Genomic DNA, 20,054 nt, shown 5'->3' with positions numbered 1-20,054 from the left:
GATTTGTTAAGAAAGTTTTTAATAGAATAATAATTGCCTTCTTAATTTATACTATGTTTAAAAGAAGATTAGAGGAACACAATTAACTCCACATCAAAATATCTTGTTATAATATACTTCCAATATATCTGAATAATCATTTTCACAAATAACATGTGCAGTTTCGAAAAATATTTCATAACTTCACCTTAGCCAACACCGGAATATAATCAATTACATACCTCGAAGCCTGTTACAGGTGTGCAATTAACTAGTGAACAAAGTGCTATAAATTCTTGTCATTTGCTACCTATGTAGTGCGCATGCCTGGTAAAAATTCATCGGCTAACACGTATTCGAATAATATTCGTATTTAATGGCATTCTAATGGAAATTTATCGCTGCCTGAAGAAGAACCATTGAAGGTTTGAAAACGTTTATGAAATTTTAATTTTTCATTTTTTGAGGTTAATTGCACGCCAGTAACAGGCTTCGAGGTACGTAATTGAAAAATATTTCAATTTAATAGCTTATCTCAGTAAACATCTTTAAAAAAAGCATAAAATGTAAAAAAATAGTTTAATAAAAATCTTTGAAGAGCAAACAGAACTTTTAATTCTATTTTTTTTTTTAATGTAACGTCAGACTTTTTTGTTATTTTTAATCGAATTAAACTTGCGATGAACGCTCGGAATATTTTTTGTTTTCGTCCTTTTACCTCTATTCATAATATTTGATTAAAATATCTGATGTCCAAATGTCTTTCTGCTTTCTAATTATTTTCCAATTAACATTATTTACCGTTATTAATTCTTCTATTCTTCGAGAGTCCTTTCATTTTTCTCTATTGTCAATATTTACTTTCTTTCATAGCATTTCACAATTGATTGCTTCTAATAGTCAATTGTAATTAGATTTTTAGAATAATAGATGCTTTTTTTTTTTTTTTTTTTTATAATTTATATAATGAAGTGATTTTATCTTATTAAAAAAATATTAATTTACAGAAATAGATGACCATAAAATTGAACAAAATGGCAATTTTGCACAACTTTTTTGTCTGTTTATATACGTTACAATGCATTTCCTGTAGGAGTTAATTGACAGATAAATTAAATAAGATGATTTAATAATAAAATTGTTTTTATTAAATTCTGATTTCTTTCTTTACTTAAGCGAAATGTCATTCTAATTTGACTTTTTAATTATTGCAGAAATCGAAGGACTCGACACCAGCACTAAAAGAAACAAGTGCCTCAGTTGCTGAAGCTTTCAGACAAGACAGTGACGTATGTAATTTTTTTTTAAATTAAAATTTTATTAATTAGAAACGGTTGTAAATAAAATTTGATTCCTGTTTCACTAATTTTACATCTCCGTTTTCATTATAAACTGATTAAACGTTAACATGTCAGGAATGTAGTATATAAAATTCAAAAATTAAAGCCATTAAGAAAAGTATCATTACACTATGGTCAAAATGCTAGTCATAAAATGTTTTATTGCTGGAATTTAGTATTTTTGTTTATCTAATTTTTAATTCTTTCTATTGTCTTAATTAGTAACGTAATTATATAATATAAATGGTTTCGAAACTATAAACTGTGTTTTTATTCAACNTTATTATTAAGTACCATTTTAAAAATATTATTAATTGATTTTAACAGATTTACTTATACAGAAATGTAAAAATATGCAATTTTATTTTACTTTCATGTTACTTTTTCTCTCTATATTCTGATTACCACATAAAGCATATGTTAAATCTTAAATATTTACAAAATGCTTGGAAAGTCATTGGCCGCAAATTCAAAAATTAAATTTTGTAAAAGGTAACAAACTGAGTAAGTAGAGTTGCATAATTCAAACTTGACGCAAACCTCTTTCGGCCTTCGTGGGCTTCTAGAATGTTGACTTAGCTGCCTCATCAGATATGTACATTTACATATTAATGATTTTTAAATTCATCTGGCATTTATGCTTAATTAATTTTTTACTTCATCAAATTCATTTTCTACTTACAAAAAAATCTATAATAATATCAAAAATCATATTATAAGTTCAGAATTAATAGTTTGAAGCCTAAATATGTACTGTTTTTAAATTATTGTTAATAATTTTTTTTATACTGTTTTGTTATTTCAAAATATTCTCAATAAAAAGTTTAGGAAATAAGAAGCAAACAATTGTTTTTATGGATTTATGTACTGTACTTTTTATTCTGTTTAGTTTATTTGGTTACGGCAATTAGACACGTGGTCAATCTGCTAAGGAGGAATGCCTCTCGGAGGAATTTTATGGAAAACTGGCTCCTCTTTGGCATTACAAACATGGAGAAAAAACCTGAAAAACTCCACATGGTCAGCTTGTTGGCAAGACATGAACCTACAACAGGGGTCGCCAAACTTTTTTAACCATCGACCCCCAACCACTTTCCAAAGCCTTACATTGACCCCCACCGTAAAGTTTTATTACAAGTGTATGTGTATGAGCAGAAAAAAACGTTGTGGTCTCTGTATAAGCAAAAAAAAAAGAAAAAGGTTGTGACCCCTTAGCCGCATCAACCCCCCCAATGATGTTGCATTGACCACTTTGGCGACCCCTGACCTACAACAATTACCAGTGTTTGGTGGTTTTATCCATTCAGCCACTGGGTGAATTTTTTTATTTGTAATAAATCATTTAGAGTACAGAATACAAATAGAACAAACAAATTATCAAGTTAAAAATCATTCAAAAATATTAATAAACAAAACAACTTAAAATGGAACAGTACAAAACAAAGTAATTAAGACTGTTATAAGAAATTGTAAAACATTTTGAATGATTGTGCAGTTTTGTTTTGTTTTCTAGGAATGTTTTCTAACAAAGTTCTTAGGAAAGAAAACTGCTTAATCATTGAATATACAGGTTTGCGCACAAAAATATTTCCATCCCTTCTGTAATGGAAATATTCAAGTAGAAAGCTTCCGGTGAATGTCTGAATGCTAAAACGCAGCTACATTTGCCACCGCTCTTGGAAGTATTTCTTGATTAACAATATGCATATGCTCTTATTCTATTTAATATCTTAATATTTAGTTTAGTTTATTGTAATTACATATTAAATTTTTTTTTGCTTTATTTGATCATCTTGAATATATATATTCTAGTTAGAATAGTTATTTGAATTTATCAGTAAAGAATTCCAACTATGGTCTATAAACTTATTAAATTCTTAAACTGGAAGTTGTGAGAAAAGTGTGAATTTTATTGTTTATGGTCTACAAGACTGAAAAAATTAGATCCACATCATTCTTGATGATTAAACAGGCTTGTAGTTTCTTTGAATTTTAATTTTAATGCCTTTATAGGTTATTACAATTACATGTAAGTCAAGCCTGATATGTTGATAAGCAAACTGGGTTTTAATTCCGAGAGCCTGGTCAAAATTCAGTGATATTGCTTGTGTTTTTAATCGTCATTTCAATGAATACACAACTCAATTTAAGTAGCCAGGAGATTATTATTATTTTAAAATAGCATTTTTGATCTCATTTTGTTCATTTTTAGCTTATAAAATTTATAATTGGCATTATAATGAAATCAAACGGTTTGAGAATATGGAATCTGTAGAACTTGTTTGAATTAAATAATTTAAATAAACATCAATTAATGTTGCCACATTAATGAAATTAAATAAAAAAATAATCATCTAGCAATTAATTTAAATTTTAAAATTTGTATTATTGTTCAGTTGCAAGTATTAGAATCTTATCAAAGAATTTTAAAATGGTAGTTTTAAAAAAAAAAAAAAGAATGAAATAAATGTATTAAAAGTTGGAAGTGGAATTAAGCAGTTAAAAAAGTGTAACCAATGATTATTAAATTAGCGTACGAGGATATATTGATGCAAATTAAATTAAGTTTTTGACTGTAGCTTTCTCCATTGATGGTTTCATTTTCGTTGATTCCTTATCCATCGTCAGTTCATGTGGTTTCAGAGAGGTTGGGTTATAAACTCAAGACTTCTCTAAATGGGTAAGAGAATCCCTATCATTAAATAGAATTCTGTGAAGTGGATGGTAAGTGTTCATTTAAACGGTTTAATAACTTTCTAGTAACTTCTGTCACAACTAGAAAGTTATTAAACCATTTAAATGAACACTTACCATCCACTCCACAGAATTCTATTTAATGATAGGAATTCTCTTATCCTTTTGGAGAAGTCTAGAGGTTGGGTTAGGCCACACCAACTTTCTTCTTTGTTCGTCCTTTCTGGTTTTCCTTTCTTTTCTGGTGATGCAATCTAGCCACTAGTCTATATGAAATCTTGTTAAGAAGAGTGAGTATTCTTGAATTTATTTTATATCTGTTTGGATTCGTTTGTATTCTACATGGTAAAAGATTCAAAGAGAAACTTGCATTTTAAATTGTGACTAATCAAATTACAATTAAACAAATAACCATTGCCAGACCATATTCAGGCTATGATACAGCTAGTTGATGATTAAACAAAATAATTTGTTACAAACTTCAATACATAGGGCCTACCTCTCATTCACTGTATCTTCAACTAAAAGAGCACAAGAGTTTAATCAAAAAGGGTCTCGTCTCCGTGGCTCTAGCAGCCTTTGCAACTGATAACTAAAGTCCAAGTTTCTTTCAATGAAGCACATCTGATACATCACACTAGTGACAAGGCTCATCTTAGGGGATTAGAGAAACTTGGGATATATAGAGCCAACAGATGGAACCTGGCCATAAACTATAAAGATTATGATGTCTTATTACAAGCATGGAGGTCATTTTTTTTAATGTCAATTAATACAAGAATTTCATTTGTAAACAGCATTAATGAAAATTACTTCATTCAACTAAATGCATGTTCAATACATTTGAAATTTATGCTCAAATTCCTGTTCTTTTATTCTAATCTGATGATGACTACTAAAAGTAGTTGAAAACGTTAGTTTTCTTCAATAAATGTCGCTGGATGTTTTGGTATTTTGATTGTGTAAAAGTGATATCTGTTATATATACAGGTTGGCTCACACAAAACCATCTGCATACAAAATACAGTTTTAAAGTTATATTTTGTATTTCTGCACTAGACACTGTGATCTACTAAGACGGAATGACTTGCTAAACTTATTTTTTCACTTGCTCAACTCCACAGTGATTTTATTCTGGAAGGAACAATAAGGAAAAATGGCTGCCTATATTCTCAACTTATCACTGTGTAACTTTTTTTCCTCTGAGACTTGATAAATGAGAAAGTCTATTCTCAAACATTGGAAGAATTGAAAATCCCTATATGGCAAGAGATCACTTACGATAGTTGGTGAATTCAGGGCGTTCTCCAGAACATGCTTTGGTGAGGAAAAAGTGCACTGAGGTGCAGTGAACTGAAATGTTTTGCATACAGTCTTGACTCGTAACTACTGAATAGTGATGGCCACATGTTTCTAGATGTATACTTCATAGGATATTGAAGTAGGAGAGCAATCTTTATCAAGCAATTCTATAAAAGTAGTTTAAAAATTTATTTTTATGAACAGTATTTACACTTTGAAAGTTTTACTAAATTACAATTTAAATTTGAAGTGTGAATTAAAAATAAATATTTGGAAACCGTATTCTAACATATTTGCCAACCCAATGCACTATTATTACCAAATGATCTTCTGGATTATTTATTGAGCTATATATCAGGCTATTTTACCCATAATATATCCCAGTAGATAATCCAGCCGATTGTTGTTTGATGATGATAACATATTCTAACAACGAAAAAATAATAAAATCTATTTTATTTCTCATAATTATTAAAGAAAGAATTTGATTTAATTATTTAAAGACAGGATTGATGGAGTTTTGCCATTTGTGCAAGACATCAATATCAGCAAACGTAACAGGAATCAATCAGGATAAGATGTTACTGATTAATCACAAAACTGGATTGGCGATCATCTCGTTTTAGTTGGTCGGCAGGATATTTGAGGATAGCTTAGTTTGTTACATGAAAATGAGTGAAGAGAAAAATGTAGAATACAAAATAATTCTTGAGAAGTATAAGGTTATTTCGCCTGTAGTATGTTTGTGGAAAATATTTTGGGCACAGATTACCTTTAAAATTAGATGTTACTTATCAAGTTATACATGGATTGAACTAGACTGATATAAATTTTACAATAGTTACATACAGGAGTCAAAAGTCCTTACTCCATTTTCATTTAAAAATTACTGAATATATATAAATTTTAACGTTTATGTGGGAAATCATACATGTACGGAGAATTGTATGGAACCTTTTTGTTGACCTTGAAAATCATTTTCGAGGTCATTTGTGTAGTAACTTTAACAAACAGAAGTAATGTAGAAGTTCTGATGATAAAGTTATACAATACCATTTAATTATTTTAAACTGTTTACACAATGCTGATTAATAATTTAGAAAACAGATGTTCCTTTTAAAAATGGACTTTAAATTGACAAGGAGTAAAAGTGATTTTATTTTAAGTGACCTTGAAAATGTCAAAAATTCCATCCAATTCTCTATACTTGACTTACTAAGTGACTATGTTAACCAAATTAATATATTTTTTCAGTACTTTTAGAATGAAAGGGGTGACCCTGTATAAATAAACTGTTTATTATACATTCATATGATTTATATCATTCAAGTGGAGACCTTTCACGTGCGGTTTTAGAATAAGAATGTGTCTTGATTCATTATAATACATTAAAACCACAATTTGACCAGAATTTATTCTATAGAGAGAGATTAATATTTGAGATTTTCTCATCACATTGAAAAAATAAACTAAATTTTATCTGAAGAGTGAATGAATAATGACTTCTAAGTATAAATCTGACCGTCTTCCATGGCACCAATGAAGCTTTTGGCTAATTATTTGAATTCTTCATCTTCAGAAGCTTTAAATTGACAAAAATTTTCCTTAATCTGGATCGAAAGATATAAAATGACATCCGCCATAAGCAGAATTTAAGCTTAAGACTCTTCTGGAGCACATTCATATGTTAAGTGATTTTGTTACCAGTATGTAATTTTTGATAATAATGTTATAGTATTTACTGTTCTCATAGTTAAATTTTAATGTTTAAAAGTAATCTTTGAATGATTTTAATTCAGATAAGGCGAAATCTCTTAATTTAAAAATTCGGAAAGTATGAGTGATTTGTTAAGAAAGTTTTTAATAGAATAATAATTGCCTTCTTAATTTATACTATGTTTAAAAGAAGATTAGAGGAACACAATTAACTCCACATCAAAATATCTTGTTATAATATACTTCCAATATATCTGAATAATCATTTTCACAAATAACATGTGCAGTTTCGAAAAATATTTCATAACTTCACCTTAGCCAACACCGGAATATAATCAATTACATACCTCGAAGCCTGTTACAGGTGTGCAATTAACTAGTGAACAAAGTGCTATAAATTCTTGTCATTTGCTACCTATGTAGTGCGCATGCCTGGTAAAAATTCATCGGCTAACACGTATTCGAATAATATTCGTATTTAATGGCATTCTAATGGAAATTTATCGCTGCCTGAAGAAGAACCATTGAAGGTTTGAAAACGTTTATGAAATTTTAATTTTTCATTTTTTGAGGTTAATTGCACGCCAGTAACAGGCTTCGAGGTACGTAATTGAAAAATATTTCAATTTAATAGCTTATCTCAGTAAACATCTTTAAAAAAAGCATAAAATGTAAAAAAATAGTTTAATAAAAATCTTTGAAGAGCAAACAGAACTTTTAATTCTATTTTTTTTTTTAATGTAACGTCAGACTTTTTTGTTATTTTTAATCGAATTAAACTTGCGATGAACGCTCGGAATGTTTTTTGTTTTCGTCCTTTTACCTCTATTCATAATATTTGATTAAAATATCTGATGTCCAAATGTCTTTCTGCTTTCTAATTATTTTCCAATTAACATTATTTACCGTTATTAATTCTTCTATTCTTCGAGAGTCCTTTCATTTTTCTCTATTGTCAATATTTACTTTCTTTCATAGCATTTCACAATTGATTGCTTCTAATAGTCAATTGTAATTAGATTTTTAGAATAATAGATGCTTTTTTTTTTTTTTTTTAATTTATATAATGAAGTGATTTTATCTTATTAAAAAAATATTAATTTACAGAAATAGATGACCATAAAATTGAACAAAATGGCAATTTTGCACAACTTTTTTGTCTGTTTATATACGTTACAATGCATTTCCTGTAGGAGTTAATTGACAGATAAATTAAATAAGATGATTTAATAATAAAATTGTTTTTATTAAATTCTGATTTCTTTCTTTACTTAAGCGAAATGTCATTCTAATTTGACTTTTTAATTATTGCAGAAATCGAAGGACTCGACACCAGCACTAAAAGAAACAAGTGCCTCAGTTGCTGAAGCTTTCAGACAAGACAGTGACGTATGTAATTTTTTTTTAAAATTAAAATTTTATTAATTAGAAACGGTTGTAAATAAAATTTGATTCCTGTTTCACTAATTTTACATCTCCGTTTTCATTATAAACTGATTAAACGTTAACATGTCAGGAATGTAGTATATAAAATTCAAAAATTAAAGCCATTAAGAAAAGTATCATTACACTATGGTCAAAATGCTAGTCATAAAATGTTTTATTGCTGGAATTTAGTATTTTTGTTTATCTAATTTTTAATTCTTTCTATTGTCTTAATTAGTAACGTAATTATATAATATAAATGGTTTCGAAACTATAAACTGTGTTTTTATTCAACATAAAAAAAATTATCTTTGAGCTTTATTTTGTGTAATTAATTATTTTTTGTTGGAGGATAAAGATAGGGATTTTCCTGTAACGTCAGTATATAATTCAAAATATTTTATTAGTATTAGTATATTGTATAAAAATATAGAAGAAAGTATGTCGTGTCCAATTACCAGGAACAAAACAGTTTTTCCTTCGCAGAGACGACCTTTTAATAGAGGCCACGCCTTTGCAATATTATGTAAAATATTTAAAGCGTTTGCTGATGATAGGCCAATAATTAAGAAATAGATAATTTCAATTACAGTGAAGATGGCAGATGGTATTTTAACACAATTTAAAAAATATAGAAGGAACTAAGTTTTTTCTAGACACAACAGAACTAGAGAAGAATGTTTGTTTAATTTTATTTATATTCAAATAATTACATATAAAAGGTTAACAAAAACATTGATTTTATTTGTCGACTATGTGGCTGGCCAAGTACATCCATCTAAAGGCGGCAAGAAGTGATGCGATACAAGTCAACATACATACCAAACTTTGTTTTCTTATTGAAACATTTTTATTATTGAGGGATACCACTAGACATACAAATCTCTCTTTTACAAAACTTTATTATAATATACATATAATGAGGGAAAACTTTGCTCGGGCATCAACTCTTGATTTAACAAATCTTTGTAAGGCTTAAAAATTTCAGTTAGGGAAAAACTTAAGTAATGAACACCAAAAAATACTTCAAAAATGAAAAATTTCAGATTTATCAATAAAGTCCTGTACTATTAAAGTTGTTTTCCCATCATGGCCATTTTCTCTAGCTTCTAAAGCAACTTTTTGTGTTATTTTAAGGTTAAATTATTTTAAAAAGTTCAGAAAAGTTACATAAATGTTCACTTTAAACGATTTCAATAATACATTTTTATTTTTGGAATTACTTAGAATTTTAAAGTGACCCAAGCTAGGTCTAGACTCGGTAATTAATATCTGCTTCCCGCTTTTCACTGACTTTATTATTATTATTTTTTTATAGCTAGAGACCAAGTTCTTAAGGCAGTTTTTTAAAACTTGCGCAATCGTATCTAATGGGTTGTTTAATTTTTACGTATATAATGAGACTTACTTACTTATTCTATTGCATTGTAAGATTGTATTTTAAAATAATTCAAAATTAGGCATAATATGTGTTGCACATGAGAAGTTCTTATAGGGATTTTAACTCCAAAAATAAATTCAAACTCTTCTGGTGGCAACGAAATGTGTGAAGCATCTTCATTACTGGTCTTACTTATCTTCCGCAACTGAACGGTCTATCGCCAAATCAATGTTCCCTATTGGCACGCCAACACCTTTCTCGATACAAGGTAACATGACAAAGGCAAAGATAACTTGAGTATTGGCAGTTGTGAAGAAAAAAAAAGTTACAGCTTAATTCGTGTTTTTCAAAAAAAAATGTTCACTGTCAGTGTTACAGCTACACAATTTCAATTGAATTCAGGCAAAGCTTCTTGCATAATAAATTATAACCTATCCTGCTATTTCAGAGAAATGCTGGTTGATTCTGTTATAAGTTGCAATATTATTGGAATTTCCTTCGATGAGTTGCTAAACAAAGTTGCTCAAAGAACAAATGGATTTTGTGATAAAGTACTGAGACAACAGTGAATGATCAGATATTAAATGTCTTTCTGGATCACAGTATAGGAGATTGATCTTTTTCTGTCTGCATTTCTCAGCGGTCTCTTGGACATTCGTCTTAATCTAGAAAAAATTCTTCACATCTTTATGGATGGATTAAATGTAAATATAAGTTTTCTGAAGAAACCAGATCGTTTGGTAATGCAAAATGTTGGAAAATCATTTGTCAGGTTGGGGAGATGTGACTTACATGTAATCTGTGGTGCTGTGAAAGCTGGTTTTAAAGTAGCAGATTAGAACGTGCTGTCACTGTTATGGAATTTGTACTATTTCTAAGAAATCATTGATACATGCCAAAAGTGACAACAATTTCTTAGAAAGTGATTGATAAGGAGCCTGTCAAGTACAAATGCATGGAATCTCTGAATAGCTTAAATGCAGAAATTATTAAAATGCAACTAAATGTTGGAAAATCATGTTTCACTGTTTTGTCAGAGGTTCTACGTGACACAAACAGAATTAGTGAGAAATGTACTGTCAGTGCAGAAGAACAGTATGAAATACTCTGCTGTAAAGTGTCTGTGGAACCAGTGGCGTAGTGTGGGTTTCAGCCTCCTGGGATGGAGGAAAATTTCACGCCCCCTTATTTAGGTATCTCAATTTAAAAGACTAAAATTCAGTTTCGTCACTGAATAAGTAATGAAAAATTCCGTGATCATTTCAATTGGTCCGAATCGTAGGGGCGACAAAAATGTGAAATGAAATGGTTCAAATTTTTACAAGATATTATTATTATTTATTGTGAAATTTTGCTGTCCCCACTACGCTACACCACTGTGTGGAACACACTGATAGTTGAAGAATTCAAATCTGAAAGGTGTGACGATGATGATCTCGATACAATTTATTATGGAATTATGAAGGATGATAGGAGACTGCAAGATCTGTGATATTTAATTGAAATCTATTATACGTAGTAATATATTCTCATTATATTTTCAAGAGTTTGTCCATCTTTGTATCTCTAAAATTTAAATGCTGCAGAATTATCAATATTGCTTACACCATCTTACCTTTAATTTCTTTTAGGTCCGGATTCTCTGCTTTTGGATTGTTCTACATTTATTTGTTCCTAATTATTAAATTTAGCACAAGACAGCAACTTAATTGTGTATTTTTAGCCTAAATTAAGTAGCATTTGTACATTTAATTAGTTAAAATGTAGCTCAATAATAGATTTTGTTTAATTATTTGATTGGTAATTTTTTAAGATGTTTTAATAGTAGGAAGACAGAAAATTCTTTATGTCTAGAAGGATAGGTCATTTTGACTCTCCCATATTAAATATAACTTTTGTTATTTTATAAAACCTAAACTACTATAAAATAATCTACATATTTTGTTGTATTAAAAATTATTATTTTTCAGGAAGAGGAAGAAATGCCTCCAGAAGCAAAAATGAGAATGAGGAACATAGGAAGGTAAAAGTTTTACATATCTAACTTGTGCAAGATTTATAAGAAAATTACATGTTTATTTTCCATGTTCTTGTAATTATTTGAATCGCTTTTTTGGTGATTATATTTAAAAGAATTGCAATTAAAGCTTTTGAATCAAACGACACACTGATATTTCTCCATAAAATACACTGGTGCCTTGTATTTCGAATTCATTTCATTTCAGGGACCATTCTAACTCCAAAATGTTCAAAATCTGAATCAATTTTCTCCATTAGAAATAATGGAAAGTGAATTAATCAATTACAAGACCCTAAGTTTGATAAACCCATTTTGATAAACTTAAATAGCAAATATACATAATTTAAGATATACACAGTTAATAATAAATGCCTTAAATAATAACTTAAAACACGAAAACAATAAATAAAATACATAAATACTGTATAATAATATGAAAATTGTATTTATTGTACTGTAGTTGAGGAATGATGATGTCCCATTTCTTAAAGTCACTTGCATGGCTTTCTCAGAGATGATATCACTAGTCAAATGCTTCTCGTTTATCTATACGAGGATTTTTCAATCTCAGCAACATGCAATCACCCGGAGGTCGACATTGTCAAACTTTAGTGACATTTGCTGCTTTTATTGCTTCCTTATTCTTAAGAATTGTGCACTTCATTGACTTTGGCATCTTAAACATGGCTGCCAGATTCACCAAACATGTACTGCTTCCATGCTTTGTGATAAGTTCCTTTTTCACCTCAGTTATCGATACTACAACCTTCCTCTTAGGCTTAGTTACTTCACACACTTCTTCAGTTTCATGGTTAATAGGGAGTAGGTCATCTTCAGGTTTGCAGAAACCTGAAGATGACTATTTAAAACAGTAGAAAACATCTGTTTTGTTTAAATATATATACATCATTTGCTGGTTTTTTGGTGTTTAGGTGTTTTTATTAGTTCAAGTGTAGAAGCATAGTTTGAACTCTGGGTTGAATTTCTCTTAATTAAATATGATCTCTTGAACATTTGAAGTACTAAGTATCACTGTAATATAATGTTGCATGCACTTTTTATAGTGATACATTACATTGCACCTTGCAATGTATTAAATGGTAAAAACTGTCAGTTATGTAGTTTATTTTGGATTTTCACTTATAAAACAGTTTATGAAATTTATGTCAATATTGATATACTTTGTTTCTATTATATTAATTGTTATACTTCATTTTAACAGTAATATAAAAATAAACTTTAAGAGAAAGAGAGTTATTTTGAATTGCAAGTAGATGTTGATAAATGAATGACAGTCATATATTTCCATCATAAAAAAGTAATTTAGCTATCAATCATTGAATAGTAAAAAAAATAAAATAATCTTTTTAGTACCGGTGCAATTTTCTGCATGCACTTTACTTTTTGTTTGTCATGGATCATTTAGGGTCTCTGGTTAATGCTTTTTAATCCCACTAATGCTATGCTTTGCAGTGTTTATATGTTTATATGTGGATCCACAATCCAAATATGGACATCCATGAACAGGGAAATGTGATAAAAATACTATAAATTGAAAGTTTTTGTTTGATAGTTTTATTTTCATACAACAGTGCAATTATTTTATCTTATAAAATTTGAAAAAATGATTTCTTGCCGTCGCACAGTCTTGCTTAATCCTATATGCTCGTTTGCACTCTGGAAAGCGACATTGGCCAGCATTTTTTGGTGTTGACAAAAATGACACTTAGTCATTATTTATGCATTTAGAAGTCAAGACCACAAACAACCTTCTGCAGCTTGTTGTGTACTGATGATTGCCTTATGAGAAGTCTCTCTCTTCTATCCATACAATTATTTCTGTAGATTAGATGCTCGGTAAGGTGTAAATAGAACTTGTGCAAGAATTGTTTGAATATTAAACCTCTAACAAATGTTCATGACGTTTTTCTACCACAGATTTGGGCAAGCCAGGGGCAGGAAACACTTTTAAATGTGTATGCCGAAGTTGCCAAATCTGTGATGCAAAATTTTTGGGAGTATATTATTATTTGTCGTCTTTTGAGTATTGAAAGAATCTTTACAAATAATCAAAATTACATATATATATACTTTTAGACACCCAATAAACTTTTTATAAAACATGAAACAAAATATAAAAAGTTGTTGGATATTTACTTTTACTTTCTTAGTGTGAGCTCTGGATTGCATGCCAGAAAAAAGTCATTGGCATATCAAGCTTGGTACATGTGCCCATTCCTGGAGTGAGCCATTTCAACAATGTAATGTAGGTCACATACAACCCACTTTCTTGTTCTTGCAGCAGAGCAGTGGTACCAGATCATTCATTTGCATGATTTAATGTCTCCCAAGTGCCGATTATATTGCTTTACTATGGCAGGGCATTCTACCTCCATGTATCGGTGTTCCTTTTTTACACCATTGTTTAGCTGTAGAGATAGCCATTTGCTAAATAATAAAACAAATCATACTGATAATCATGAAAGAATTGAAAGTATCCCCAGTATCAACAGAAGTGAACACAACGTTTACAGCATATTATGGGGTTTGTAATTCCATTGTAATGAAAAATATTTCCTAGATTGTAGTAAATATTGATTTTTTTTAAACTCTGGATGAAGAAATTGTACCATTGCACGTGGAAGTATTTTTGAAAGATTTACAAGTTGCCTTTTGCCATGATAAAAAATATGGGAAGAACAAAACTAAAACTGTTTCTAATATTAAAGTTCAGTAATGTAACCAATGAATTTTGTGGCATTGTGAGTTAGAATTTGCTAAATCATTTAAATATGAGTAAATACACTCGTGATTTACGTATGCAATTACTCTTTCCTTTTTCAGAGACACGCCAACTTCCGCAGGACCAAATTCTTACGGGAAGACGCGTCAGGGATTCTGCGATGCCAAGAAAGTGTTCGAGAGACAGCTGAGACAGAAAATGGAGGAGGTCGCCGACAAATAGCGTAGGGAGCGACGGTACATATCATTTCGGTTGAGCGACCAAATGGCACGTTGCAGTCTTGAGAGGTCGGTGCCGTAGACGCCACTCTAACTCCGTAATTTAAAGTTTGGATATCGTTTTAAATTCCGGTTCCGATTTGGTCTCTCATACCGAGTAATCGAATTAGACGACATAAATCGTTTACGATGACGAGTGTACATAAATTTCTTGCAAAATTTTCTAATTTTCTTACCACCATTCTACTTAGCTTTCGAACTCGGTCGGTATATTTTGGCTTTCATTTTTCAAATTGTCGTTATTTTTCCATGCGGATGTCATCATCATATACGGTAGCGATGTATAACTTTCTCGACACTCGTAAGCCACGTGCATTTTTTTATCTTACCCAATCTAGCTTTTTATTATGTTTATGCTTAAATGTCGTAAGCACGCCGAATAGTTATTCATGTACGAAATCACATTAAATATTGTATTTACTTCAAATAAACAATATCTGGTGTAAAAAACTTTACAAATTGTGGTCGTTTTGATTTCGTTTTGCAATTTTCTCTCTTTCTCTCTCTCTTGGTGTGATTTCTATTAGATTAGTTATAATTATTGTTGTGACAATAACTTCTTGTTTGGTGTTTTTCTAAAATTTCTGTTTACTTTGTTATAATTTGGTTGATAATAAATATTTTTACGATGAAACTATACTTTCTTCTACTTTATCATCGTACGTGACATCAAAGCAAAGTTCTTTTAGTTAGTGTATTTTAAACATTCAACTAGAAAACTTATTTACATGAACTTGTATGTAAATAAATTAAATATCAATAGCTGTCCTGTGAGAGCTATCGGGGCATTTTGTCAGACTCTCAAGCAGATGACACACCTCCCAATTTTTATCATACAATTTGACTGTATGGTAGAAGTGTGACCAAATATTTGTATGACCTATGACAAGATGCCAGTAGATTGTAGTCTCATCAATTGAATTTCATTAATTGTAATACACAGCATACTGTTTTTTATATATACAGTGTGTGTATGTTTAGCCAGTGCGTCTCCTACACAACTTTTTCATTTGCATTAAAGAACAATTGTACAGTTTTTGTCTGAAAATATGTCAGCAAAAAATTTTCCAATTTCTTGCAGACATATTTTGAAACTTCATACTAGAAAAATTGGCTAATGTCATTTGCTTAAGTGTTTCAACTTCTGGTTATTAAACTTATGTAAGAAATGGAAGGATTAAAGCCAATTGTTATGTAATAATCATTAACAAAAAAAAGTTATCCAGATTATTACAAAATTCAAAGCCATTTGACATCTGTATGCTGTCATTGATATGTGTGTAAATGTTTAGTGTAGACCAATTGTATGCTAGAATGCCTTGGATTCACTATCTCGGTAGCCTATAAAAAAGTTCAGTCTCAATTTACCTGTTTTTTGGAGGTTTTCAAGCATTGGGCGTGCCTGTATGACATTATGCCTGACTGACTTTGAAGGCAGCCATATCATTGGACTGAGGAAGTAGGATGGCTGTCATCAAGTGGGTTGCTGAAGTGCCTGCCCTGCTTGGGAGTGGATACACAAGGTCACATATTTGGTGGGCAAGCTCTGGACACCTGGCAAACCACAAAAAGAGAATTGTCTGATTGTAAAGACAAGCACAAATAGCTGCAATGGCTCAGGAGACACAGTATTTTAGTGAGGCTTCCATCTGTGTCTTACTGTACTGTACCATTGGCAAGTGGCTAACAGAGGCAAATTTGCATTTACAGAAATTGCTGCACATCTTGTCATTTGCAATTAAACATTATTGTCATTGCTTACACTGGTCCACGACTGTAACAGAAGCAACCGACTGCTACGGACTGGCAGTACATCATCTTTAGTGACAATCCCAGTTTTGTTCAGTTATTGTCTGTCTGACAACCATGATGTCAGTATGAGGAAAACTGCTAGCGTGCACTTTGGTGAACACTGCATCCACTGCCGACGTGCTAGTCTGGGAGCCATTTTGTACGACAGTTGGTCACCCCTAGTAGTGCTGCAAGAGACATTGACAAACAATGATAAGTTTGGGGAATCCTTGCACCTTCTGTGTATTGTCTTACCCAGCAGGACTGCAGCCATTCTCTAGTAGAATAATGCTCGGTCACGCACGGCTAGGTTTTTCCAGCAGACCGTGTCCTTGGCCTACCCAGTCTTCACATTTGTCGTCCATGGATTAAATTTGTGGAAGTAGAAGATATGCCAGCTTCGGCAATCTACAAGTTCAAGTGATCTAGAGCAGTGGCCACAATGTAGCTTACGTGCCTCTATATACACAACCATATTGCTACATATGTCGCAAGAGGAGGTCCTAACAGTTTAAAGCAGGGGTCGATATCGACCATTGGGGGGGGTCGATGCGGCTAAGGGGTCACAACCATTTTTTTTTTTTTGCTCATACACATACACTTGTAATAAAACTTTACGATGGGTGTCAATGTGAGGCTTTGGAAAGTGGTTGGGGATCGACAGTTAAAAAAGTTTGGCGACCCCTGGTTTAAAGGAACCTTTATGCTGGCTTTCCACTTAGCACGATTGAATCACATTTGTTGCTGTTCATGTGCACGAAAATTGCCAGTACATAAAACTCATCTCTCTTTAAAAAAATTCACTATAATGACAAATTTATTCAGACGCTGATTCTTTATGGAGGATATTTGTTAACCCCTCGGCCATCAGGCCAGGGTTAACAAACAGATTAAGTTAATAAAGATTAAGGCTGTATACGAAGGCTGCACATTTTCTAACTTTGGCAATATAGGTCGATCGTATATAATTATTACTAGGGATGTAGTCTTAAAATGGCAGGGTGCTAACCGCTTTTTGAGTTCAAGGCGCCACCGTCTATGGAGCTTTGTAAGGGCAACTTTGAGATGCAACATCTGCAAAACGGCTTAAATGAGCCAAGAATGGCCTACATATCAATTTCGGTCCAAAATACTGTGCAAGAAGTAATTTTTCTCTGTTTTATGGACACTGCCCAGTCTAAAGTCCAACCTAGATGTTCAGAAAGTAAAGAATGTGCTGGTTATTACTCATTTCGAATCTGAAGTAAATGGCATCTTACATGTCTAATCTATTAATTAAGTGAAGACAAATAACCTCAGAATTAACACTAATGGATGTAACAATATAATATATATATGCACCCTTTTTATTCTGAAAGTACTGAAGATTTACAAATTTTTTTCTACGTTGTTTGGCTGCAGAATAGCACACATTCAAGATTCAACATGTCGACCCCATTTCAGTTAAATGACGCCTTCTATTGACGAAAATTCTAATTATCACAAATAAGGCAAGGTGAGTAGTTTATGTTTTAAGAATTTAAGATGGCCAAAGAGACTACTTGATACATTACGCTTGCATCATTCTCCCAATGAAAACAAGGGGCATTTATGCCGAAGCCAAGGAAAGTGCTATGCTACGGAGGGTGGGATGCAAGTATTGTCCTTGGTGTTTTAATTCCGCAATTCTTTTCCATAAATGTGGACATTTTCTAATTTCTTTGATTAAAATTTCTGATGGCATCATATTATTATTATTACACAGAAAACTCGACACCACCGCACATGTAGACGTAAAAGATATGTCGTTCTATGTCTACTTCGCAAGCCCATACTTGGCGATGAACTGGAAAAATGTCAGACAAAATCTTTCGTGACGTAGCTAATATAGCTCTGTTTTGTCTCGGCATTGACACAAGTTCATTACCTTCCTATAAAATCTTGTGTAGCGAGAAGCCATCTATGCTTCTAAGTGACAACCAATAGCATAATTTGTTTCATATGAAACAAAGTATGCTATTGGTTTGCTTGCTTACAAGGAACTCAAGTCTTACCAATACAAAGTGGGATTAGTAACAAAAATCCTGCCAAATATGCAAAACAGAAGATCCTGCAATTCTATTTTCTTTACGATTCAAATTATTTCTTTTAAATGCATCGAAATTTTCCAATTACATTAAAGTGTCTACCAGCCAACGCGTCCATTGTGCTGTTCCCATAGAACTCGATGGTTTCATTCATTAATCGTCCAAACTGATTATTTATTAAAATGTACAATAGAATTCAGTCTTAGTTATTTAATACTTTTCTTCCAATTTTGATTCTCCTTCTTGTAGGCACTACAAAAAAGGCCTTTCTGAATCATACTCATTGTAGATTGATGGAATGAGGCAACGTAACACATGGGCAATCAGCCAAGGGGAGATGTCTCCTAGAAGAAATTACTATGGGAAATTGTTCCCTATTTATGTAAAGACCCACAATACTCCATGTAACCAGCTTGTTGGTGAAACACGAACAACTACCAAACCCAGCCAGTGTTCAGCAGTCGTGGGTCCTTACTCGCAATATTTCATCCAAAAGCTCACAGTGGTGGTGGTGGTGGTGGTGAGGGCATGACATATCTGGTAAAACCATCCTTGAAAAGTTTCTGAAGTTTTTCAACTACCTTGATTTGATCTCGGGTCCCCCATAATGGTAGGATGATACTAACCTCTCGATCATCTCACCACAGGAATTATTTAGTCAAAAATCTTGTCCACGATGATGGCATATTGTGATAACTCTAAATTCAGTTTAATATTTGGAGTAGGCCAGATGGCCGAGCGGTTAAGGCACCAGCTTACCACTTTGGAGGACCCAAGATCAAATCCAGGTGAATCCCACAAATATTTTGGAGTGGTATATCTTGGATATGTTGGGTCTCATCCCACACTACCCAGCTTTCCCATTATGGCCTGGTCAAACCTATGGTAGATTTGAAAACCCTCAGCATTCAGAGTAAAAAACAATTTAACACACGAGTCAAGTGGATAAAACCACTAAACACTACTTGATCATGGGTTAGCACCTCGTCACGTGTAGTTTTCCGGGTGTTTTTTTACGTTTTCCAACACCTAAATAATAACCCATAGAAAGTGAGGCCCTCGGCAGAAGAGATCATTTCTCTTTATACATCACCTGCATGTCACTTTGCTGTATTAAAAAAAAAAACCAGAAAACACACGAAACACATGTTTATTGTATTGGCACCCGATGGAATTTCTAGTGTAGAAGATTAAATAAACATACGAGACACATATTATAATGATGATACCACTTTATTTCTGTTCTACATTATGAATGTTACAACTATATGATGGAAGAATACAACTGCATATCAGGAGTTCAAACTGATCGATAACAA

At 31.6% G+C, this 20,054-nt stretch overlaps 1 protein-coding gene across 1 annotated transcript in view; it reads left to right on the top strand.

Moving 5' to 3' along the window:
- LOC111626670 (PEST proteolytic signal-containing nuclear protein-like) overlaps positions 1 to 15,333 on the top strand; it is a 48,969-nt gene extending 33,636 nt beyond the window's left edge. Inside the window, exons 4-6 of the mRNA XM_023370135.1 lie at positions 8,346 to 8,420; positions 11,808 to 11,860; positions 14,702 to 15,333. Coding sequence (XP_023225903.1) covers positions 8,346 to 8,420; positions 11,808 to 11,860; positions 14,702 to 14,822 — 249 coding nt within the window. The 3' untranslated portion in view covers positions 14,823 to 15,333. The remainder of the gene's footprint in view (positions 1 to 8,345; positions 8,421 to 11,807; positions 11,861 to 14,701) is intronic.
- Positions 15,334 to 20,054: the final 4,721 nt, after the last annotated feature.

Source organism: Centruroides sculpturatus, unplaced genomic scaffold (genome assembly GCF_000671375.1).
Source record: "Centruroides sculpturatus isolate CEXI.00-Female unplaced genomic scaffold, Cexi_2.0 scaffold490, whole genome shotgun sequence".
Lineage (NCBI taxonomy): Eukaryota > Metazoa > Arthropoda > Arachnida > Scorpiones > Buthidae > Centruroides > Centruroides sculpturatus.
The sequence above is the reverse complement of the archived record's forward strand: the minus strand, read 5'-3'. Positions and strand labels throughout refer to the sequence as shown.